Consider the following 23,370-nt stretch of genomic DNA (forward strand, 5'->3'; position numbering starts at 1 on the left):
CTCGAGACCGGCGTGCTACGGCCGGCGTGTTCGCGTTCGGCGTGTTACGGCCGCGCAGGCCCCCGCCGGTCACCACCTGCGGCCACGCCGCGGTCGGCATCGACCGGCCGGCAACAGGCGGTCACCTGACACCTGGACATAGTGGCGCCTGGGGAACGGACCCCGAGGCTCACTGGTGGAACCTTGCCTCGCAACAGGGAGGGTGTGGCCTCGAGGCGTGCCCTCCGCAATGGTCCGGTGTTCTCCACTGAACTTGGCGCGGACACCGCGTCGCTGACGACTTCATGCTGAATGCGCTGATAACACCCAGACATTTTTTTTTCTCCTCGTGTAAAGTGCCAGGTACGCGGGTCGGCTCTAATTCTGGTACTCGTTTAATTGTTGCGGAGCCCATCCATCGCATGCTGCAGAAACCCTTACCGTGAGAAGCTGCGAGAAGTTATGAGTGGCGTCCTCGGAAGTAAGAGTGATGCCTCCCTGATGAGGACCACCTGACGTGGTAAATCACTGTGTCGTTCAGCGATCATACTGACTCAGTAAGCACACCAACCGAGCCATCTTTTGCAAGCCATCTCATTTGACGGTCGCGTATATGAAGATTAGGCGAGATCACCGGTAATGAAAAGCGTTTCACCACAGCGTTCTTCACCGTCACATGAACGGATCGTTGTGAAGCACGATTTGTACGCAAGTGCAGCCCAATGACCAGCTGTTAAGAATGCAACGAACTGAGCGATGTTGCACACACTGGAGCCGGATGACCCGAACACCCGAAAAAAGGATAAGGTAGAATGTTTCGACAATATTCTCAAAGAGAGCATGTCTTTCGCAACAGACGTTGCAATTGGAAGTCACCGCGACGCAATATACTGAACGATGGGAGACTTACATCGGTGTTTTCCTTTCTTAGTATGAGCTGGCGAGCTGCATTTGCCCTTGCACATGCACCAGCATTGCCAAAAAAGAACACACAGGGGAAGTACAAAGCCAACAGATATATGCATGACAAAACCACACATGGGCTCCAATAGCACTACATTGTTGGTCAACCAGTTTATCAAAATAGTCAGTGTCACCATGCCAGCGCATCATCGCGCCGTGAATGCAGGCATCCGAAAACAGGGCAGCCTGAGTCGGGATGGCCTGTTTGCCCCATCACCACCCCATGTGTGCAAGGGGCCTCTTGTTCCAAAAATGGAGCCTCCTTAATATAGAAGGTGCATCCCAAGCCAGAACACGGCCTTCATGTTTGCAACGCGCAGGGGCGGATTCAGGATTTCGTCAAGGGGGCGGGGGACACGCAACACTGTGGAGGCCCGGCTTGCTGTCCCGTCTCTGAGCTTCTGTTTTATCTCCATTTCTCGGTCCCCTGTCGAGTTCCCCTTTACATTTATGTTTTGTTTAGTTTACTGTCCCTGTGACCCCGGCCCGACGGCCAGCCCCGAAACTGCGCCACATGTGTCGTGTTCCGTGCGGGGCCGCGCCGTCCGGTAACCGGGCAGTCGTCTCGCGAGCGTCGCCAAGGAGAGGACGCGTATGTCCTCTTCCCAGCCCGATACCCGAACCTCAAAATACAGCATCAGCCGACGGATGCGTGTTGACGAACGATCGAACGATACCGAACAGGGGGAGGGGCACGCAACATTGTGGGGCCCTTGGGGTTTGAGACCCCCTCCAAATAATACTCGCATTCCGGCCAAATACGATTTTGATTTCAAAGATATATAGTAAAACACACACACTCGCATATGCATATATATATATATATATATATATATATATATATATATATATATATATATATATATGCATATATATAATATATAAATATATATATATATATATATATATATATATAATATATATATATATATATATATATATATATATATATATATATATATATATCAACTCGAGCAAGAACAGAAAAAAGCTCATGAAATGTATCTTTGCCAAGGTTTTTAACAACGCTCGCAAAGAAGACAATTTGCTGCCTAAGTATACCAATATATATATATATATATATATATATATATATATATATATATATATATATCAACTCGAGCAAGAACAGAAAAAAGCTCATGAATGTATCTTTGCCAAGGTTTTTAACAACGCTCGCAAAGAAGACAATTTGCTGCCTAAGTATACCAATGTATATATATATATATATATATATATATATATATATATATATATGTGTGTGTGTGTGTGTGTGTGTATGGTGTGTGTGTGTGTGTGTGTGTGTGTGTGTGTGTGTGTGTGTGTATGGTGTGTGTGTGTGTGGTGTGTGTGTGTGTGTGTGTGTGTGTGTGTGTGTGTGTGTGTGTGTGTGTGTGTGTGTGTGTGTGTGTGTGGTGTGTGTGTGTGTGTGTGTGTGTGTGTGTGTGTGTATGTGTGTGTGTGTGTGTGTGTGTGGTGTGTGTGTGTGTGTGTGTGTGTGTGTGTGTGTGTGTGTGTGTGTGTGTGTGTGTGTGTGTGTGTGTGTGTGTGTGTGTGTGTGTGTGTGTGTGTGTGTGTGTGTGTGGTGTGTGTGTGGTGTGTGTGTGTGTGTGTGTGTGTGTGTGTGTGTGTGTGTGTGTGTGTGTGTGTGTGTTGTGTGGTGTGTGGTGTGTGTGTGTCTTCCTTTGCAAGCGTTGCTAAAGACCTTTGTTGTTCATTGGAGTTTTCGGGCGCGTCGACTGCAGTGGTCATTTTGCGCCCATAACTATGCTGTTAATTAGTACGGTGTGAAAATGACTTGAAAATCAATATCTTTTAAAAACGAAAAGAGCTGTTTGGGACCAAGAAAGGAGGAACTGTCACCAAGCACATCGTTTATCGTCAGGGTCGAAGCCTGTGAACCAAAGTGACGTCGTCGTTCTTCGAAGAGGCATGGACATGATATAATGACATGATGGACAGTCAGGACGGCTCCACACCGCTGGCATAGGGGTCTGTCGGCTCCATGTAACAGATGGCCATGGGTGGCATAGGTATGCCCAATGCGCAGCCTGCATAAAACCACCTCTTCCCACCGCACACTGCGAGAGCATGACGACCACAAGCCCAACTCTGTCTTTATTGCCCTGAGCTTATTGCCCCCCCCCCCCACCTGGTCCCAACAGCGCTGCAATCTGCTTCTCAGGAAGGTCTTGACTGCCGGGTAAAAATCTCTGGCAGGGATAGGCAAAAACCGGGTATATGGTGCTACCGCTGCTCGCTTAGCAGCGGCATCAGCCAGTTCGTTGCCCACGATACCGACGTGACTAGGGATCCAGCATAGTGCAACTCTCTTTCCAACCCGATTCAATTGTGTCAGGCGTGATAAAATGTCCTGTAAAAGGGGACATGATGGATAAAAAGACTTCAGTGCAGAGAGACTGCTCAGTGAATCTGTAAAAATGGCGTGTGAAGATTCTTCACCCACTTCGATGAAACATATCGCCTTGGTGATTGCAACTAATTCCGCCGTAAAAACTGACGAGTGGGCCGGTAACGAGAACGATCGAGTGACGGACCCGCAAACGAAAGCACAACCCACGCCATCCGAGGTTTTAGATCCGTCTGTGTATGTCAGGGTATATCCTTCATAACACGCCAAAAGCTCAACTGCCCTGGATCTCAATAGGTGTGGTGTGACGTCTTTTTTCCTAATTTCCGTAAGCGAGGTGTCAATGAAGGGTGTGGTCATTTGCCAGGGAGGAGAAGCCAGGCGGCTTACTTGCCTTACACCCCGAACAGGAATTCCGCTCTCAAGCAATAACGCTCTCATTCGGGAACCAAAAGTTAAAGCGTGCTGCTGCGGCCCATGACGAAGAGAACTTACTGCAAACCGCGAAAATATTGCAGAATATGTCAGGTGAAGTGGGAACTGCCGCAGCTTCAAGGCATAACGCATGCCAAGCATTTTCCTCCTCGTCGAAAGTGGTGGTTCGTGTGCCTCCGTTAAAAGGCTGACGGAAGGTGATGTGCGAAACGCCCCAGTAGCAATGCGAATGGCAGTATGGTGGACGGTATCAAGAACACGCTTGCTGGATTCAGACGCGCCATCATAAACAAAGCATGCATAATCCAGTTTGGAGCGGACGAGGGAACGATATAAAAGCATAAGCGTGCTTCTGTCTGCCCCATACGATGAACGAGACACACACTTTAGTATGTTGAGAGATTTAAAAGCATCGATCGCGTAACATTTTAAGATGTGCGTTATATGTAAGGCGGCGGTCAAAGTGTATCCCAAGATACCTGGCCACGGCCTTATTTGGAATAGAGCGACCATATAGACGGATGCTCAGATCATCACATCGCTGGCGACGACAAAAATGCATCGCAACGGTCTTGTCGCCTGAAAAACGAAACCCGTTCATGTCACCCCATCTTTCAACGCGGTCCACAGCCAGCTGGAGACGCCGCTCCATCGCTGGTGCTCTCGCTGCACTGGTCCAAATAGTAAAATCGTCAACAAAAAGGGCACGTCCGACCGACTGTGGGAGCACATCACAAATATCATTTATCATAACTGCGAACAGTGCAACACTTAACACGCCGCCCTGGGGCACGCCGTTTATTTGTTCGTACCTGTCAGAGAGGACGTTGCCGACCCGAACACGGAAGTATCGTTTGGCTAAAAACCTTTGGAGAAAAGCACCCATATGGCCACGTATACCATATTTAAAGAGCTTTTGAACAATACCATGGCGCCATGTGGTGTCATAGGCGGCTTCAATGTCGAAGAATACTGTCCCCATATGCGCTTTTTCTTGAAAAGACTTGCGAACCGTGGTGTCCAGTGTTAAGAGATGGTCCACCGTACTACGGTTTTTCCTAAATCCGCACTGCGAGTTACTAAAAATATCGTTGTTCTCTAAAAACCAAGTGAGTCGCACGTTTACCATCTTTTCCATGAGCTTGGACAGTGATGACGTCAGTGAAATGGGTCGGTAATGAAGAGGGTCCAGCCCACTCTTCCCCTGTTTTAGGATAGGCACCACAACAGCTTCCCGCCAGGCCGGAGGGAACTCACCTCTTGACCACACCCTATTGAAGGCCGCCAATAGTGCACGACGTGCACACGGAGGCAGATGTCGGAGCATCTCATTGTGGATGTCATCAGGACCTTCCGATACACTACGAAGTCTTCCGATTGCCGACTCCAACTCCACCAAAGTGAAGGGTTCATTGTACGCCTGTGGTTGCCTTGTAGAAAAGTTCACTACGGTTTTTTCGGATTGTGCTCTTTGCCGTAAAAACTGTGGGCTCATGTTTGCACCTTCGCTACGGTGGGAGAGTGCTCGGGCGATCCCGTTAGCCACATCCAACGGATGAGTCACCACCTGGCCGTTAACATGTAACACAGGAAGTGGCACGGATGAAAACTGCCCGGAGATACGTTTGATCCGAGCCCACACCTGCGAAGTTGGGTGTGAATCGGTTGAGCGTGCTTACGTACATACGCCAGGATTCACGTTTCGCTTCTTTTATCGTGCGGCGGGGCGAAAGCCCTGGCTTTCTTAAAGGCTACTAAATTCTCCAAGCTACTTCTGGCGTCAAAAGCTCGGAAAGCACGTTTGCGTGCGCGAATTGCGTCACGACACTTCTCCGTCCACCACGGCACAGGAGTGCGACGAGGAAATCCAGAAGTGCGCGGAATGTAATCGCTAGCGCAATCTAGAAGTCTGTGAGTAAAATCCTCAATAGAGGGTGCCACCCTCACACCTCCGGTCTGACATAATGTCTCCAGTCGAGCCTCAAACTCTCTCCAGTCAGCCTTTTTTAAATTCCAACGTCGTGGTCTTACACCCAACGTTCCTCTTATTTGGAATCGAAGCCACACTGGGAAGTGATCGCTGCCCATTGGATCATCTGCCACAGACCACTCGAGGCTCTCCACCAGCTCGGGACTAGAAAGACTCAGGTCAAGCGCGGAAGTCTGACCAGACGGCAGTGTAAAATGAGTACGAGTCCCTGTGTTTAAAATACACAGTGACGAGTCACGGATAAAATGTTCGCACATCCTTCCGCGGGTGTTCGTGCTATCACAGCCCCACGCGGTGTGATGAGGCGTTGAAGTCGCCTAAAGAAGACATGGTGAAGGCAACTCATGCACTAAACGTCTCATGTCTTCCAATGGAAAAACGACGCCAGGTGGAAGATATAAAGAACACACCGTGATGTGACGGTGATTAAAATGTAGGCGTGCGGCTACAGCCTGTAGCGTAGACCGCAGGTTAAACCTCCTGGCTGGCACGCTGTGGTGGACTGCAAGAAGGACACCGCCATGTGCGATACCGTCGGTTAACACATCATTGCGAAACAGGCGTATCCCTTCAGCGTGCAGTGGTGACTAGAAGCAAGCTTGGTCTCCTGCAACGCTACGGCTGCAGGACAGTGCTCGCTGACGACAGCCTGGAGGTCGAGGGCATTTGCCCTTATTCCTCTACAGTTCCACTGTAAAAAGGCCTGTAAAGGGGGCGTGTTAAAAAGCCAGTTGGAGGTCACATACTAAAACCGGGCACGTCCTAAAAGAACTGGGCTGCGCCAGTTGCAGAAGCAGACTTTTCTGACTGAGAGCCACGGTTGGAATCTGCAGGGAGGTGCCCCACTCTGGGACGAGTTCTGGGGCTCCCGCCGTCAGATGGAGACGGGGGACCGGCCGGGGCACGCTTGACGCCAGCGTACCCGGTCCGGGGTGGCGGCGGGGGAGGGCCCATCGGCGGGCCTCTACCGGGCGTCTGGGGGTCAGCGGGGGCCTCCACTGGCCTTCTCGGCGATGGTGTGCCACTGCGAGGGGTGGGCTCCTTGCTTGCAACGGACAAGCGATTGGCCGTCTTAGCCCTCTCCAACTCCGCTAGGCGGGCCCGTTTGGCGTCGCGGGCGCGCCTGTCCGCCTCATGCCGTTCCATCGTTTCCGCTGCTCGTCCACACACACTCGCCAGCGTCGCCGGAGGCGACGAGGGCAGCGGAGTGACAGACGGCGAGGAAGGCCGAGCCCGCGGACCATGGCCGCGCTTGACCACCGTCCATCCCTCCTCCTCCCCCGCCTGCGACCCCGACACATGAAGGTCCGGCGGCACAGCGTTGGTAGAGCAGGACGCAACTGAAGGACCAGGAGGATCCGACTGGGCGGGGGTCGCCCGCCCCGCCGGCACCACAGACAAACCGAAGGATCGCAGGAGCGTGATGAGTTGGACCGCTGACATGTGACTGATGCTGGTGGACTGTGGTACAGAGGTTTTGGACTTTTCGGCATAAGATACCTTGGGGTGATTAGCCTCATACTGTTCACGCGCCTCGCGGAAAGAAATGTTCTTTGAAGTTTTGAGTGATATAATTTCCTTTTCCTTAATGAAGGCTGGACAACTTCGATCGAAAGTTGTGTGCGGTACCTGCCCCGTGCCACAGTTCACGCACCAGGGCTGCACAGAGGTACACTGGTCTCCCGAATGCTCGGAAGATGCACACTTCCCACACACAGCTCGATTGCGGCAGTGTGGTTTTGTATGACCAAAGCGCTGGCATTGAAAACATCGCATCGGATTCGGAACGAAGATCCTGACTTTGACAACTGCGTAGCCAATGCGGATATCAGACGGTAAATCAGGCCGGTTGAATGTCAGTATAATGTTGTTTGTAGGGATTTGGTCATCACCCCTCCTGGTCGTGATCCTACGTGCTGCCGTGACCCCGAAAATTCCCAACTCTTCGACGATTTCCTCCTCGCTGACGTCACGAAGGTCATAGCAGTTTATGATACCTTTTGAGAAATTTTTGGTGTGGTGCGGTGTGACCGTGACCGGCACGCTCACGTCTCGCTTTGCACCCTCGGTTCTCGCGGCATATACAAATTCAGTTACAGTCAAAGCTCGAGTCGCATCGGTGCCGTTTGCGAACTCCACTTCGATCGCGCCGTCCCTCAGCTTGTCACAGCGGGTGACTTTTCCCAACCTGTCGCATCCGTTTCGGCGCTGAAACGGTGAAAGCGATGCCAGGTTCTTCACATCACTCCGGAAGACAAGAACGCGTGGGGCAGGTGGAACCGACTCCTCGCTGCACCCTAAATTCATCGCAGTCCGTCCCCCTCTCGGGGGGCGGGAGTTTTTGGGTTTGTAGATGCCATGCAAGGTTGTTCTTTATTTCGGCACCGGGGCTCCCCACCCACCTCGGAGCCCAACTGGGGGACGGCCCACTCACCAGTTGGTGGTGGTGCCGCCAGGGCTACCTCGGTGCTATACGGGGCGGACGACGCCTCCCACACGGCCAGGTGTAACCGGGGAGACCCCTCCCCGTCCTGACCGTGGTTCAGCGCCGCCGCCCCTTGACCCCTTAAGCCGCTGCGCGCGGCCAGGCGCCCCAAGCGGAACCCGCAAGGAGCACCCAACCGCGACGCGAGCGACAAGCCGCTAGACCCGTGTGGGGCCCCACGGGCCCCCCGCGCCCCCGGATATCCTGGCCAAAGTGGAGTGTTGGGACGCGCCGTGACTGACCCGCACGACGCGCCCCTCAGCCACCAGGATCCGATCAACCCGGGGACGAGGGCGAGGGGGCACGGCGACCCCGATAAAACGAGGATCAGGAGTGATGAGTGGGCAGGATGCGGGAAGATGGGTAATGGGAAGGAGCAAGCGGGACAAGGAGAAGGGGCTCACGTACAGGCAGGGTCGCTACGCCCTGAGAGGAACAGCTTGCGCTGTCCACCCGTTACCGGAGCTGGGACCCGAGGGGGCGCTAGTCCCTTGCTAAAGACCTTGGCGAAGGTGCATTTTATAAGCTTTTTCTGTTTTCTTGCTCGAGTTTTCTGATTATGGCTCACTGCTCATCATTGAGACTGGAAAGTATCTCGCCGATGTTTTGCATCTATTGATTGTTTCGGAATTACATATTCCAGTTTTAAAGGTACAGACATACAGCACACAAGTGATGAATATATGATCACATGTTACAGTTAGGTATAACCAGTAAGGTATAACAATTTAGGTTTCATCAAGTTCAGTTCGATCGCCAAATTTCATGAAGTATTAGATGGTTGGCGTTCTTTAGGAGCTTAAGAATTCAAGCGGCAAAACACTTGCTGAATAGTGAGATACACCATCTACGGATGGCATCGACCGTCCCTAAATGAGGTGAAGGGTGACTGAGGGGATGGCTTGCTTGTTTAGTTCCAGTGGCTATGTTTTGATCATGACAGCTTCCAGAACCTAAAGCTTCCTCCTGTTTAATGATGATGTTATGGTGGTAGTGTTTCCGGTGAGGTCGTCTCGGTTGATGTTCCGGCCGTGCTCTTTTCACACGTGCCCTCTTAGAGCACCGTCAGCCAAATGCGTCGTCAACCGCCTTGAAAGCGTGGTGGTAGTGACAACAACGTACTTTGATTGCGTTAGGAGGCTGCAACCTCCTATGTCACGAACGAAATCACGATCAAATTAGATCAGATCAAATCAATACGTGAGGAACCATTTCGGTTCCATGTGGACCCTCCACTTTCACTTGCGGTTGTTCTTGAACGCCTGGAGGCTCAGACCTCCAATTTTCGTCGCGTTTTGTGTTGAAAAGGTACCTGTTCGGCCGGCTTTGGGCCCGTTCGGAGCCAGGGGGTGCCCCCGTGCCTCCCCCTGGATCCGCCCCTGGTAACGAGGGTCGCCTAAGCCAGCAAAGGGACCTGCTTAACTTAGCTTGGGACTTCCTAATCTAAAGCATGGACTGCGTTTTTTCATAAGGACGGCCTCTTGATCTAGAAAACAGGCCTCTTGATGCTCAAAACGGATCCGAGCCCGCTTTTTTCCTCTCTAGCACAGATATTCCGGCTTACTTGGTCTGAATTGTGATAAACCACGCATTTCCTTCACCAACAACAGTCCGTTCTTGAAAGTTTTTTTGGGGATATAGTAGCAATTTATTTTCGGCGCGAACCTACATTATTCGATACAAATGTCGCGCACATGAGACATCAGTGCAGTCTTCTGTCATTTCTGCAGTTCACTGGATGCTCCAGTCGTAGGACGGGCATGGTCCTGCCTTGAATTCCGGGAGGTACTTAGATTGCCTATGTCAGCCTGATGATGATCTGAAGGAGCCTCATCTCGTGAGTTGGGTTTAATTTTTTCGGATAACGTTGTGTCTGGGAGCAAGATTTTGATATTTGTGACTGGTGTTGCCGTTTACTGAATTTTATGTCACTGTGTTCCCCCATTTTCATGCCTGGTGCATGATTTGTGTGGCCAAAGTGGCTGGGTCTCCCAGATCTGATATGAGGAAGTTGATTTTGAGCCCCTGCCATTTTCAGTGAGCATGGGTCCACATTCATGTCTTAAGTGCTGTAAAAATATTGCACCATCTTTTTAACTAAAAGATAATATGGAAAGAACTCATTGCGAAAAGGATTTTAAGTCCAGGGCCTACTCCTCTTTTCCCAGACCTTGTGCTGTGACCTTCAATATGGCTTCATTCATTTTGGTATGTTAATATTACAAGCTTGCATGTACTTGCCATCAGCTGAAATGCACTGGTGGAAAGCTTTAGGAGTGCTTTGTGCAATTTTTAGATATATTTAGGTTAATCAACAGACTGTGGTCATCTTGTAGCCAGATAGCACACACTTAAGACTGGGAAGCAGTACAGGATGCCTTTATGCCACTCGATAGCAGACTTTGTCAGTAAATTTGTAAGGACTGAAGCAAATAGTCTGTACCTAACAGTGTGCAAATATGCATAAATGCTTACTGTGCTGTGCAGACACTATCAAATCAAATAATAATTCATTATAAAGACAGACACATTTTGGTACCCCATGTGTTTTGGTTTGTAAGCTGTTTTAAAAACTACAAGCCCTCATAAGTTGGCCTTTTCAAGTAAAGGCATATAAGTTGCATGCCATTATTTCTGGTATTCAGCAGGAATGTTTGGAATGTTATGTGATGATATGGAACACCTGCTCATGAATTTTGCCATCCAGGGTCTAGGAGTATACCATTCTGTTCAGGTGGAAAGGGGTTGGAGCACCCATCATACCCTCTGCTGTCTGTGAGCAGATAGTGGATCAAATCTGGGATGAAACCTGTATTTCCTGTGGATGCATACATTCTGATGCTGCATTGAAAAACAGTGCTGAATCTGTTATTCCAGACCAAGCTGTCATAAGTGGTGAGCTGTGAGCTCTCCTGGTCAAGCAGTCCTGCTCAGTGTCCGGCGTCCCCTGTGCCACCTTCCCTGCCCCTCTGTGTGGCGTTTCCCCGGCCACCGTCATCATGCAGCTGCCAGCCGCTGGCGTCCCGGCTGTCCAGCTGGAGCGGAGTGCTGCTGACCTGGAGGACGAGGCAGCCCGGTTCCGGCTGCAGGGCCGCGACTTCTCGCGCCAGTACTGCCATGTGTACGGCGCGCGGCTGGCTGCGCTCCGGCACCGGCTTCAGCAGGCGGCCGCGCGCGACTGGGGTCAGTGGCGCCCCGCGCGTGGTGCGCGGCGGCCCGACCGCGAGACTGCCGGCTGTTATTTTTCACAGTCATTTGTGTGTTATAAAAATAAGGAATTGTGACTTAATCTTCTTTTTTTTTTGCTTCAGGGGGCTGTTGTCCCATGGTGCATAATTGTGTAGAATGACACTTCTCTGCAAGGACTTGGTGCTCGACTTCTGTCACCTTGCCAAAATGGGTGCTAGTAATGGTTGTGTCCCTGCCTGGCCTGTGCCATCTCACCAGAAGGGGTGCTAGTGGAGGATGTATCCCAACTGGAGAAGCTTCATCTGAGTGTTCATATTGTGTCACCCTGCCAGAAGGGGTGCTGGCGAGGGTGTGCCCCAGCTGGAGGAGCTTGGTCTGAGTGTTTAACTTGTGTCACCCCGCCAGAGGGGGTGCCGGTGAAGGGTATATCCCAGCTGGAGGAGGTTCAGGGTGACTGTGTACTCCTCGGCACAGTCTTCAAGCAACAGCAGCTGAAGCCTTCGATCTTGAAGGAGATCAGTGATGAGGTGAGTCAAACACCTGATGCACAGCCGGCGCAAAAAGTGAGCAGCACGAACGCCTCCAGGTTATTCCATTTTCGCAAAACCCGTCATTCCGTTGTGCAGCCCCTCTCGGAATCTGGTGGGCAGGGCTAGGGCAAGTAAGATTTCCAGTGACATCTGTGTGACTATGGTCACAGATGTCACTGGAATCGCGCTGCGCACTAGATCCCTGTAGACATCTACCAGCGTGTACAAGGCGAGAAAAGGCATATGATAGGTCTGTCATGCTCCATCAATGAGAGCTGAATGAGAGTTGTGAGTGTTGCTGTCATGCTTGATTGGTGTCCCATTGATTGGATGCGACTGTCATGAGTATCGAGTAACAGGTCTTATTATTGGTGTCATATAAATGTGAAGGTATCAATATGGCTGGCTTCCAGCTCCTATCGCTTCCAGCTGCTAGGAACCCCTTAATCGTTGTTACATTATTGTGATGCCCATCAGTCCATGAAACAAGCTGGATTTTGCTGCAATGCCCTGCATTGTGTTGACTGTCATACCTGGTGGCATTGGCCAATCAGCACCAATTCTCACCGTAGCTCTCCCCACCCGTGCCTCCGATTGGCAGATGCTGCTGACCAATCGGCACCAGCCGTGTGTCTGACGTGACTTCCGTCCGCAGCACAACCTGATGCCTCAGCCGCCGCGCGATCGGTTCATCGCCGACTCGGATGAGCTGGTGCTGGAGGACGACCTGGCGCGCGTGCGGCTGGAAGGCGACATTGACCCCCAGCAGTATGTCACTGGTAGGTGGCGACGCGAGTGACAGGAGTGTTCGTTAGGTGGCAGCAGGGGCGACGCGAGTGACAAGTGTGGCCGGTAGGTGGTAGCAGGGGCGACGTAGGCGACAGGTGTGGCCGGTAGGTGGCAGCAGGGGCGACGTGAGTGACAGGTGTGGCCGGTGAGTGGCGGCAGGGGTGCCGGGACTGGCAGGTGCCACTATCGGGCCGCGGCGGCGGTGACGGCAAAGGCGGTGCAGGAGCTGTATGCTCCGATCGTGGCTGAAGTGGAACTGCCAGCTGGAGGTGTCCACCTGATGTTAGGCTGTTAATGGCCAGCAGCAGGCGTCCACCATAGGGGACTGATGTTAGGCTGTTGATAGCAGATGTTACCAGTATGGAGCAGTGCCCTTTTTTACCTGCCTTCTTGCTAAGAGGCAACAAGGAGTGCTCCGATCCCTATTGTCTTCGCTGCCAAGGACCAGACTGGTCATCTCCATAAGAAAATAATGATGCAGCCCACAGCATTCAGACCAAGGCGCGACAGAAGACAACTAAACATAACAGCGGAAGAAGGATGGCAATGACTGGTCCAATTCAGATAAGGGTGATGTTGGTTTAAATGGCTAGCCTGTGTTTACAGCGTGCTGTGTTGTGAACAGAGTACATTCGTCCGGCTCCGCTCGATTTACGCCTTATCTTGCATCTCCGTAATGCCTCATATTCCTGAGAGGACCCTCAGGCTGTCGGTGATGAGCCGACTTCGCGGCCCCCGGCTCGACGAACGCCGCTGTCCACCATGACGGGGGGTCGACCTCACGCCCCCTCCCCCCTCGGCCCGATGAGCGCCCCCACCCACGGCGACGAGGAGGGGTCCTGCGCCGACTCACTGCTCAGCAGCGGTCACTCACAATGTCAGCAGCGCTGCTTCATCTCTGAATTATGTCCTGAATATGCACACTCGAACGTGGTTATTGATGACTGGCACATCTCGAATCCAACTGAACATCAATTAAAAGGGAGTAGCTGTTCAGTTGCATCATTTGGAAGTTGGGACCACGGAACCGCACGAGGTCACACGCGGAGCCACGGGGGCTAAGTACTCAGCTCTATGCCCCCCAACCCTTCAAGTCCCAAGCCCCTGCCAAAGCTCTAGCCTGTTCGATGTAGACGAAGGTATTGAAGCCGGTAGTGGAAAGTTTTACCAGTGGGTGGGAACACTAAGGTAAGTGACAAGACCAAGGACGGGCTGTCGGGGGGTAAGTGACAAAGGCAAAAATATAAACCGGACATCGCACGTGATACGTGGAGAGAGTTCACGTGGTTAGTATGGACTGTTTGATCTGCAAGATATGTGGTGGATATGTGAGACAGGTGGTCATTAGGTAGGGTTTTAGGGATGTTTTTTTGTGACGCGCTCTGCCCTGCCCTCCCCTTCGTATCCCTTAGGACAATGGTTCTTACTCCAGCAATGGTTTTCTTGTGACTGACTGTGACCCCTGTCTTTGGTCTTCTGGTTTAGAGACCATCTGACTATTGGGCCCATGTGGCCAGGGACCATCTGACCAGGGACCATGCGGCCCTTGGACACCACGCTCGGGTCGATCGGATCTCGAACCGCTACTTCAGGGGAGTTCTGACCATTGACCACCGTGTCAGGCACCTTCTAATCGAAATCATCACCTCAAAACGCCGTTTCAGCGGTCATCTGACCCTCATCGTCAGATGATCCCTCTTTCAGGGATCATCTGACACCCAGTCTCCATGTGGGGACTGGTTAACCTTCGGGGACCTCCGCGTGGGCGGTCAATTGCCACTCGCATCCCTGTTTCTGAGATCATCTGGCTCCCACTCTATGTGGTGGCACTAGCATTAGGACTTCGACTCTCGTTTGGGTGATGGCCTGAGCCTCTGCGCCCCTATCTCAGGGATCATCTGCGCTGTGCTGGGCCGGGAGGAGGTGGGCGGCAAGTTCCGCGTGCGCCAGATCCGCTTCCCGGACCTGCCGCTGCAGCAGCCGGAGCGGCCGCTGCCCACCGAGGACAAGTGAGTGGCCTGACGCCTGACCACATGAGCGGCCTCAGTCGGATAGGACCTCTTGACCTGGCGGGGGATGTGTGTCTCTGAGGGCATTGGGCTTTGTGTTGGGCTGAGCTCCAGGGTGGATTTGGGGTGACTGGTGAGCCTTTGATACTCCTTCAGCCAGATGTTGCATTGCCTTTGCTGTCATGCATATATATATATATATATATATATATATATATATATATATATATACTGTGATGAAGCTGTGATATTGGTTGGCTTATTTGGAATCTGGCATTTGTGACCTGGGACGTCAGAGTGTGCGCTGCTGACCCAAGGGAATGCTACATTGGTGTCCGCCCCCGAAATTTTGTGATTCCATAGGTTCTCTGTGCGCACCAGGACTGGGCCAACTGCCTTTTGGCCGCCTCGATTAGGCTGGCAGTGACATGCGCCCTCTACGTAACCAACGTTTCAGTTATCGGCCGCGTGGGTGGAAAGGATATCAATATTTTTCACACTTTGACACTCCCGGCTTAGAGTTCGCTGCCCGTTGCCCCTCTCCTTGCTCAAAATCAGCCAATCAGCATCGAACCAGGCGGCGCCCAACCCAGCATCTAAGCGCCTGAGGCTGGACATATGGGTCTGGGGGGGAAGGGGGGTTAGATCTCTGGGTTTAGCGGCAAGGGGCAAGGGATTAGCGCCAACGAATAGCGGGCGGAGGCCGCCGGAGAGCCAGGATTCTGGTCGCGTTAATTTATATTTGCATCATACACACTCCACTGGATGCATTTTGGAACGCTGCGTAACTCCATGTGACTCAATGTGAGTGAGTCTCTAAACCAGCCGCCATCGCCAGAGGTGGTTGCGTCTGGTGTGTGAACTCGGTCGGCAGACCTGCAGCTGCCCCTGTCATCTCTGTGACCCGCGCGTGACCTCAGCTTGCTGTTGATAGTCTAACGACTCAGTAGGCCATGTGTGATTGTTGACCTTCATTGACCTCTAGGTATGTGGACCCAGGGTGGATTTTACTGAGCAAGGGACTCAGTATGATGGCTGATAGTAACTTAATGCCTTTATTCGACCTCTGTGTTACCGCAGGTAGCTGCTGCCCTTCTCTTGACTGGCTCTTCTGGCCGTTGTTGACCTGTGACCCGTGTTTGACCTCTGAGTGGCCTCTGTGTACCCCAGATGGCTTCTGCTGGTCTCGGGGCTCGGTCTGCAGGCCGGCGGCGACATGTTCCTGTCGCAGCTGCTGGTTGACCTTGTGACCGGTCAGCTGGGGTCAGAGGAACAGCAGCGGGACATGGCCGCCGTGGTCCGCGTCATCGTCGCCGGAAACTCGCTCAGCGCCAGCAGCCAGGACAAGGACTTCCTCAAGGTCCGTCGCTGGAGCAGATCACGGGGGTGGGGGCTGGACAGGGACTCAAGGTCGGTCGCTGCAGCAGGTCACAGAGGGGCTGAACAAAGACTTCCTCAAGGTCCGTCGCTGGAGCAGGTCACAGAGGGGCTGGCATGCATAGGTGTTCTGCCACTTAATGGCTGTGTGGGGCATCGTCTGAATGTCATATTTTCCAGGTGCAGCATTGCCATGCTGTTTTTTATGCAATGAGGATGTGTTGGTCCTTTATGGCTATGCAGTGACAGTTAAAAGACAACTAACGAACAAACAAACAGATGATGTGCGTTTTGTGTGACCATCTGACCCCAATCGCCGCTGTTATGTCAGGTGATCCAACTAACCCTAGCTCCCTCCCATGTGACCGCGCAGTCTCAGTGTCGTGTCCGCCGACCCTGCCGACCGGCGGTGTGCCGGGTGACACGACCTCCGTGCTTCGCCGGGTAAGCCCGCTGACCTTGAGCCGTGGCCCGGCAGCGGGCCGCGTACCTGGGCTCGGACGTGGCCGAGCAGTCGGCGCAGGCCGTGCGCTCGCTGACCTTGAGCCGTGGCCCGGCAGCGGGCCGCGTACCTGGGCTCGGACGTGGCCGAGCAGTCCGCGCAAGCCGTGCGCTCGCTGGACGACCTGCTGCAGCAGCTGGCCGCCTCCTGCCCGGTGGACCTGATGCCGGGCGAGTTTGACCCGACCAACCACCTGCTGCCGCAGCAGGCGCTCCACCGCTGCCTGCTGCCCAAGGTCAGGCTGCTGTGGGTCACGGCGGGCAGCGATCGCTGGACCCTCGCCGTTGATCTGTGGCCTGTGCCCTATTACCCATAACCTGTGACCTGTAACCTGTGACCTGTACCCTGTTACCTGTGGCCTATGACCTGTGACCTGTAACCAGTGGTCTGTGGCGTGTGCCTTATGACCTGTGGCCTGTGCCTTATGGTCTGTGGCCAGTGACCTATGACCTGCGGTCTGTGAAACCCGAGTGGAGGACTGTTTCATCTCTGCCATATCCTGAGCCCAGAGCGGGTCACTGCGCGGCCGCTGGCTCACGCGCCAGGTCTGTCACGGTGTGTGATCGCCGGTGGTTGCCGATCACCGTAACGTCACAGTCACGGTTATATCTTTATGCTGTCACGATCGATATCTGATGAACAAGAGCGGGTGTTCGCAAAAGTGCGGTAGGACTTGTCTGAGGGCTTTTGCTGTAGAATTTGCGAGAGTTACCAAGTCATGAAGCTGCTTCAATACCACGCTTCCCGTCCCCTCGGCCCCCAATCACCGGAACAGACCTCTCGAGTTCGTTCTGAAGTCAAAACAGATTTCTAGTTGACGTCAGCATCGACTAAATATTCTGACATGGTGCGCGTAATGAATCGTGGTGAACGCAGTGCGCTGGGAACGGAATCTGATCGATTCGACTGAAATTTGATAAAGCAGAAGTCTGCGCTACAGGCCATGCCAAATCACTGGAACAGCAGAGTCAGTCACTCCCGGTCACTGCCGGCCTCTGCGCCGCCATGTCACCACGGACGTGGTGTCCTGACGACGGCGGCCGACGGGGACACTATAGCTTCGCCGACTGTCCGGCAGGCGGCGGCGTACCGGACGTTCCGCGGCGTCACCAACCCGTACCAGGCGGTGGTGGCAGGCCGACGGCTGACGGGATCCGCCGGCCAGAACGTGCACGACCTCTACCGGTGGGTGAGGGGGCGGGGGGGGGGGGGGGGCGGCAGCGTGAGCTGGGGCTCCGAGTCCGCACGCTGCTGCCGCGGGAAGGGGGGGGGGGGGGTGATGATGTCCATATAGCTATAATTTGTATTGGAATAGGTGGTCGGAGAAAATGTAGCGGTAGTCATTTACTCTATGTTCTAGTGTTGTCATTATAATAGGTCATGTATCAAGAACTATGGACAAGAACACATGGTAAATGAAGTTGCAATTGGTGAAAAATGGCAAACTTCATGATCCGAAACCGCCCCGCCGTGTTCAAGTGACGCAGTTCGGGCCCGAGAACGCTGGTCACCGTGTTTGAAAAGGAAGGAAAATCGCTGAAATATTTCCTATAGGGATGCCTTGCAGCGACGCCGCCAACTGCACTCAGCACCCTGCCACAACAGACGGCGTTTGAGCATTGCCCGCTGCCGTCCCATCCGAATGGGCCAGCACCCTATCCAGAAGTGACTGTACCGACCCATACGTCGGTGCATAGACGGAACTGGCGGCAACATCGCTGAGGCACTGGACATTTGTACAAACTAGCTTAAATCGAACACCCGGATAGACAACTGATCCGCGGCAGCATGAACAAAACCAGCTCGGTTCATTGGGCGACTGCTTAAGCGTTGTAAATTTGTCACGTGCGTTGTGACTGGCCCTGTCGATTTACTTGTAAAACTGTTATCTTTACGACGTTTGTCCACGTTTCTGACGAACACGACACGGCTCGTCGGCAGGTACAGCGCCCTGGACGACCCGCTGACCTCTCTGGAGCGCCTGCTGGCCTGGAGTCACCTCTGCCCGACGGCGCCCGACACGCTCAGTGAGTCGCCCCGGCCGCTGCCGGCTCCGAAACGTGCTCCCTGTCGGTTTAGATGAGGGAGGCGGCGTACAATAAAGCCATTTAAACAAGTGGAACATATTGAAACAATTTCAGACTGTGGAGTTATAAGCAACCTTTTTAGTGATAACTTCTCCCATTACCCAAGAAAGACATTTGAAACCGGAAATAAAACAGATTAAGAGCACCTCAATGAAGCGTGTTTGGGGATGGGACCACAGGACGCAAACGGCGTCATCACCCGCCCGACCGAACGCTGTCCACGTCCATCCGTCGTTGGGCAGGCTGCTACCCGTACTACGACCGGGACCCGTTCATCATCGAGGAGTGCCCAGACCTGCTGTTCGCCGGAAATCAGAAGAGTTTCGCCACCAAGCTCCACGAAGGTGCGTGGGCCGTGACAACCTAGTCCATTACTCCATTTGTTACCGGGGGTACGGTGGACCATCTGTCGTCGGCCCGGTGTACGTCTTCTGGTCGGCGCGTACCGTGAAACTGTATGAGTTGATAAAAAGGAGGCCACAAAATCCAGCGGAGGGGAAGAGAGTGACGTTTCATGCGTGTAGTGGGCAAAGCGTCATCGAAACAGTATTTTGCCATGCACAGACGCCGCACGTTTTTGCAGTTACATGCTACGTGCGTGCGTGCGTGCGTGCGTGCGTGTGGGGTGGGGGTCATGCGGCTGTGAGAAGCTGCCCGGGGAGGAACGCTGCGAGCTGCGAGCCCCACCGTCCCTGTTGCCGCCAGGTCCGCGCGGCCAGCGGGTGCGTCTGCTGTGCCTGCCCGAGTTCCACCGGACGGCCACGTGCGCGCTGGTGAGCCTGCGCTCGCTGGAGGTCAGGAAGCTGGAGCTGGGCGCCGCCGTGTCGTCGATCGACAGCGCCAGCCCGCAGCCGGACAAGTGACGGGGTCTGCCGGCCGCCGCTGGGCGCCGAAGCTGACGGCCGTGCGGCAGCGGCTGTTGGACGCCACGCGCCGATGGCTTGGACGCCACGCCCCGACGCGCAACGGCGGTTTGAAGTGGATGGCGGGTAAAGGCACGGCGGCCGGGTTTTTTGCGGCTGATTGCGCCCCCTCTCGTTCCCCCCAACTCCTTCTGAACTCCTCGCAACCGAAAGGATGAGAGTTGTTCAGTAGCGCACTAGGAGTGAAGTCAGCCGTGATTTGTTTGCGGACTCCGGAGCGCTTCGTTGGGAGGATGGCCGCGGCCCGGCACCTGGCTTTGATCCCAGCCAAGCGGCCTGCGGCGCCGCCCGACCATTATCCTGGTGATGATGAGGGTGGTGCCAAACGACGCCTTTGGCCGTGCAGCCCCGTGCCGTGTGTGCTCTGCGCGCCACGTGCGGTCATCTTGGCCAGAACCGCGTGAGTCGCGCAGTATGCGTAATCATCACCGCGCGGCAAAAGGCTCCCTTGGAATACGCTTCGCTTCGTGATGCTGGAACGTTCTCTGATAGCAGCGAGGCGGCAGCGATGTCCGCGAAACGGCCCAATGTGTCGAGCGCTTCCAGGAACTGCTCCCCTGTACACCTTGCGATTTCATCTACATTCTGCAATACATGCCAGCTAGGTGTGAGCGTTTCTCGGTACACAATGCGGTGTGAAAGGTGGTTGTAAATTACACTGGGTGATGGGGAATGGCTCAGTCACAGTCTCAGTCAGTGGCTGTGTCGGGTTGAACACCTATGACGCAGAGGAAATAAGTCCTCTCAACTTCGCATTTATTCAAAGCACGTGATAAAACGCGATTATATCTCAGGCGCGTACCACGGCGTGACATATCACGACTATTGGCGTTACTTGGACTTTGGGGCACGTCTACAGCCGCGTTCATTTTGCGCCCCATATCACGGCTACAATATCTTGCACCTTCCGCAGTAATATGGCGTATCCTTGGGACTGAGTGATACCAGGGAGCAGTTATCGCGAGTCACCGTAACTGAAGTTATCACAACCACGGCAGGCATGAGCACTTACACGTGGCGACCGCCCTATAATTGGCGCCGATGTTCATCACGGTTCGTCGCCGTTCTCCACGTGCTCATCATGCATGACGAAGGGCGGAAGAGGGGGCGGCGCGACGTCGCGTCGCCCCGCTGCTGGGGCCCGCCCCGCGCCCCCAGCCGCAGCCGGCTGTCCCACCGGGCCGGCCCGGTCGGCGGCCGGTCCACCCGCTCCGCCATCCCCTTCACCAGCCAGCTGCTGGAACGTCTGGCGCATGACGTCGGCGATGATGTCATTAACCTCCGCGCCCATGAACGAGGCGCCGGCCGCGAAGCGTCCGCGCAGCGTCTTGTAGACGGCGCGGAGCACGCGGCGCGCTTCCGGGCCGCCGCGGCCGGCCGTCTCAGCGGCGGCACGCAGGCCGGCGCTGTACTCGCGCTCGTGGCGCGCCGCCTCGCGCTCCAGGGCGGCACAGCGCGCCTCGGCCGCCGACAACAGGCCGGCCAGCTCGGCACCGGCCGGCTCGGCGGCCGCCTCCCTGCGCTGCGCCTCGGCCAGCCGACGGCGCGCCTCGGTCAGCTCGCCGAGCGCCTCCGCCAGCTCGGCCGACAGCGCCGCACGGCCTCGCTCCGCCTGCAGCAGGCGCAACTCGGATTGCTCCGCCTGGCGTACCTGGCGCCGCAGCGCCGCGTTCTCCTCGGCAAGCCGGCGCACGCCGGCGGCCAGTGCCTCGGGGTCGGCGGCGGTGGCCGCGACGGGCCCGCCGCTAAGCCGCGCCAGCACCGCCTCCACCTTGGCCTCGATGCGGCCCATGTGCACGCCCAGCTCAGCGCCGTCCAGTCGCAGCGGCGGCGGCCAGCCGGGCGCCGCGCCGCCGCGGTACACCACCGTCGCGCCTGGCCGCGCCGGCGGCGACGGCGACCGCACCACCGGCGACGGCGAGCGCGCACGCCGGACCGGCGACGGCGAGCGTCGGGCGCCCGCGGGCGCGGAGTCGGGCGAAGCCGAGTGAAGGAGCGGCACGGTGGCGGGCGGCGGCGAACGGCCGCGGACGGCCGCCGCTGACGGGAACATTTGCTGGCCCAGCCGCGCCATGCGGGCGAGCACGTCCGTTCGCTGCGGCGCGCCGGCCGGACCGCTGGTGCCGGATCCGTCCGGCTCGGCCGGCGGCAGTTCATCAGCAGCGGTGGCGGCGGCGGCGGCGGCGGCGTCTCCTGCCGCCGGCTGCGCGGTCGCGGGTTCTGTCGCCGAACACGTGTCGTCTCCCTGCCGATCCAGCTCGGTGGGCGAGAGGCGGAGCTGGCGCGGAGGCGACCGCACGCCCGACACCGCCGCCTCGTAGGCGCGCTCGGGCGTCGCCGGCGCCATCACCAGCAGCCGCTGGCCGGGCCGCGCGCCGGCCAGCGCTGCGCGCCATGAGCCGGCGTCGAGCGGCGCTGAGAGACGGGTGGCCGGTCCCAGCCGGCGGTACGGCCCGGAGCGCGGCTCGTCCAGCACCCACTCGGTCACGTCCAGCTCCAGCGGGTCGCCGAGCCGCGCGCGCCGCCCGCCCGCCATTTCGTCCACGACAGGGCTGAGTCGGACGGCAAGGGGGCCTTCGGGGCGCGCCAGTGTCGCGGCCAGCAACATCTTCAACAGCAGCTGGTGCAGAGCCGCCGGCGTCGGCAGGCGCACACTGAAGCGCCGTCCGTCGTCGCACGCGAAGCTGAGGTAGAGCTCTGGCTGGATGGCCGGCAGCGCGGTCGGCGTCAGCGACAGCACCCCGATCTGCTGCTGCTGGCTCTTGTACAGCACGAGCAACGAGCGGCGCGCCGCCGCGTCCCAGTACACCGCGCAGCCTACGGCACCCAGCGGCACGACCCGCTCAGCCGAGTACGTGAAGGCCGACACCACGCAGGAAGCGAGCAGCTCGGCTGGCGCGGCGGCCGTCCCGGCTGGCGCGGCGGCCGTCCCGGCTGGCGCGGTGGCCGTCCCGGCTGGCGCGGCGGCCGTCCCGGCTGGCGCGGCGGCCGTCCCGGCTGGCGCGGTGGCCGTCCCGGCTGGCGCGGCGGCTGCCCCGGCTGGCGCGGCGGCTGCCCCGGCTGGTGCGGCGACGGTCCCGCCCGCAAGGCCGGCACCGGGCGCCGGCTCTGGCGGCTCCGGTGGCAGCGCCGCCGTCGCGTCGGCGGTCGGGCCCGGCTGCCGCGGCCGCTGGTACGTCAGCACGGACTTATCAGCTGAGGCAGAGTCGACACTGAACAGACTGCTCAGTGCCGACTTCTTCATCGTGCATGCAGGGTGCTACAGGCTGTAATGAGACAAATGCAATGAGGAAATACCAATGGTTATAATGTTTGGTGATATTCATGTGAATATAGCCACATAAAAGTTTCCTGGAATTGCAACTGGGTGATGGGCTTCATTATGAAAGAAACATGATTGGCTAATATTGACACAAGTGATATGCTGGACAAGTGATATGAAGCATAAATCAGTTGAATGCCTTCAACTGACTTGTGCTCAACATAGCTGAGAGCTGATGCCTTTCAACTGCATGACATCACAGAAAATGATGTTGCCATGTTGGACACTCATCCAGCTATTCATTTTGACAACTCAGTAAAATTACTTCACCAGTGAGTCACAAACAATCATGCAATACCTGCCAGTATAGCTGTTGTTCACATTCATAATGCATGCTAGATATTATTTATCTTAAAGCCTGTATTAAAATCCCATTCCCTGCATTTTCTTGCTACACATGAGTCAATGCCACATTTCTG

The 23,370-nt window shown here is 55.4% G+C and overlaps 1 protein-coding gene across 1 annotated transcript; it reads left to right on the plus strand.

The window, feature by feature from the left end:
* The first annotated feature begins 9,976 nt into the window (after nt 1–9,976).
* PolD2 (DNA polymerase delta subunit 2) lies at nt 9,977–20,230 on the plus strand. Its single transcript, XM_037238086.1, has 11 exons — nt 9,977–10,060; nt 11,101–11,406; nt 11,818–11,939; nt 12,598–12,721; nt 14,623–14,740; nt 15,911–16,100; nt 16,678–16,854; nt 17,698–17,804; nt 18,561–18,646; nt 18,949–19,050; nt 19,412–20,230. The coding sequence occupies exons 2-11, from the start codon at nt 11,223–11,225 to the stop codon at nt 19,567–19,569; spliced, it is 1,368 nt and encodes a 455-aa protein (XP_037093981.1). The 5' UTR covers nt 9,977–10,060; nt 11,101–11,222; the 3' UTR covers nt 19,570–20,230.
* The last annotated feature ends 3,140 nt before the right edge of the window (nt 20,231–23,370 follow it).

Source organism: Pollicipes pollicipes, unplaced genomic scaffold (assembly GCF_011947565.3).
Source record: "Pollicipes pollicipes isolate AB1234 unplaced genomic scaffold, Ppol_2.1 Scaffold_7262;HRSCAF=8765_pilon_pilon_pilon, whole genome shotgun sequence".
Lineage (NCBI taxonomy): Eukaryota > Metazoa > Arthropoda > Thecostraca > Pollicipedomorpha > Pollicipedidae > Pollicipes > Pollicipes pollicipes.

Excerpts from the sequence above, each read along its gene's own strand:
- PolD2 (XM_037238086.1), top strand. The coding sequence starts at position 11,223 with ATGCAGCTGCCAGCCGCTGGCGTCCCGGCTGTCCAGCTGGAGCGGAGT. Across the intron at positions 11,940-12,597 it reads TGAAGGAGATCAGTGATGAG|CACAACCTGATGCCTCAGCC; the intron begins GTGAGTCAAACA and ends TTCCGTCCGCAG. Across the intron at positions 19,051-19,411 it reads CGCCACCAAGCTCCACGAAG|GTCCGCGCGGCCAGCGGGTG; the intron begins GTGCGTGGGCCG and ends TGTTGCCGCCAG.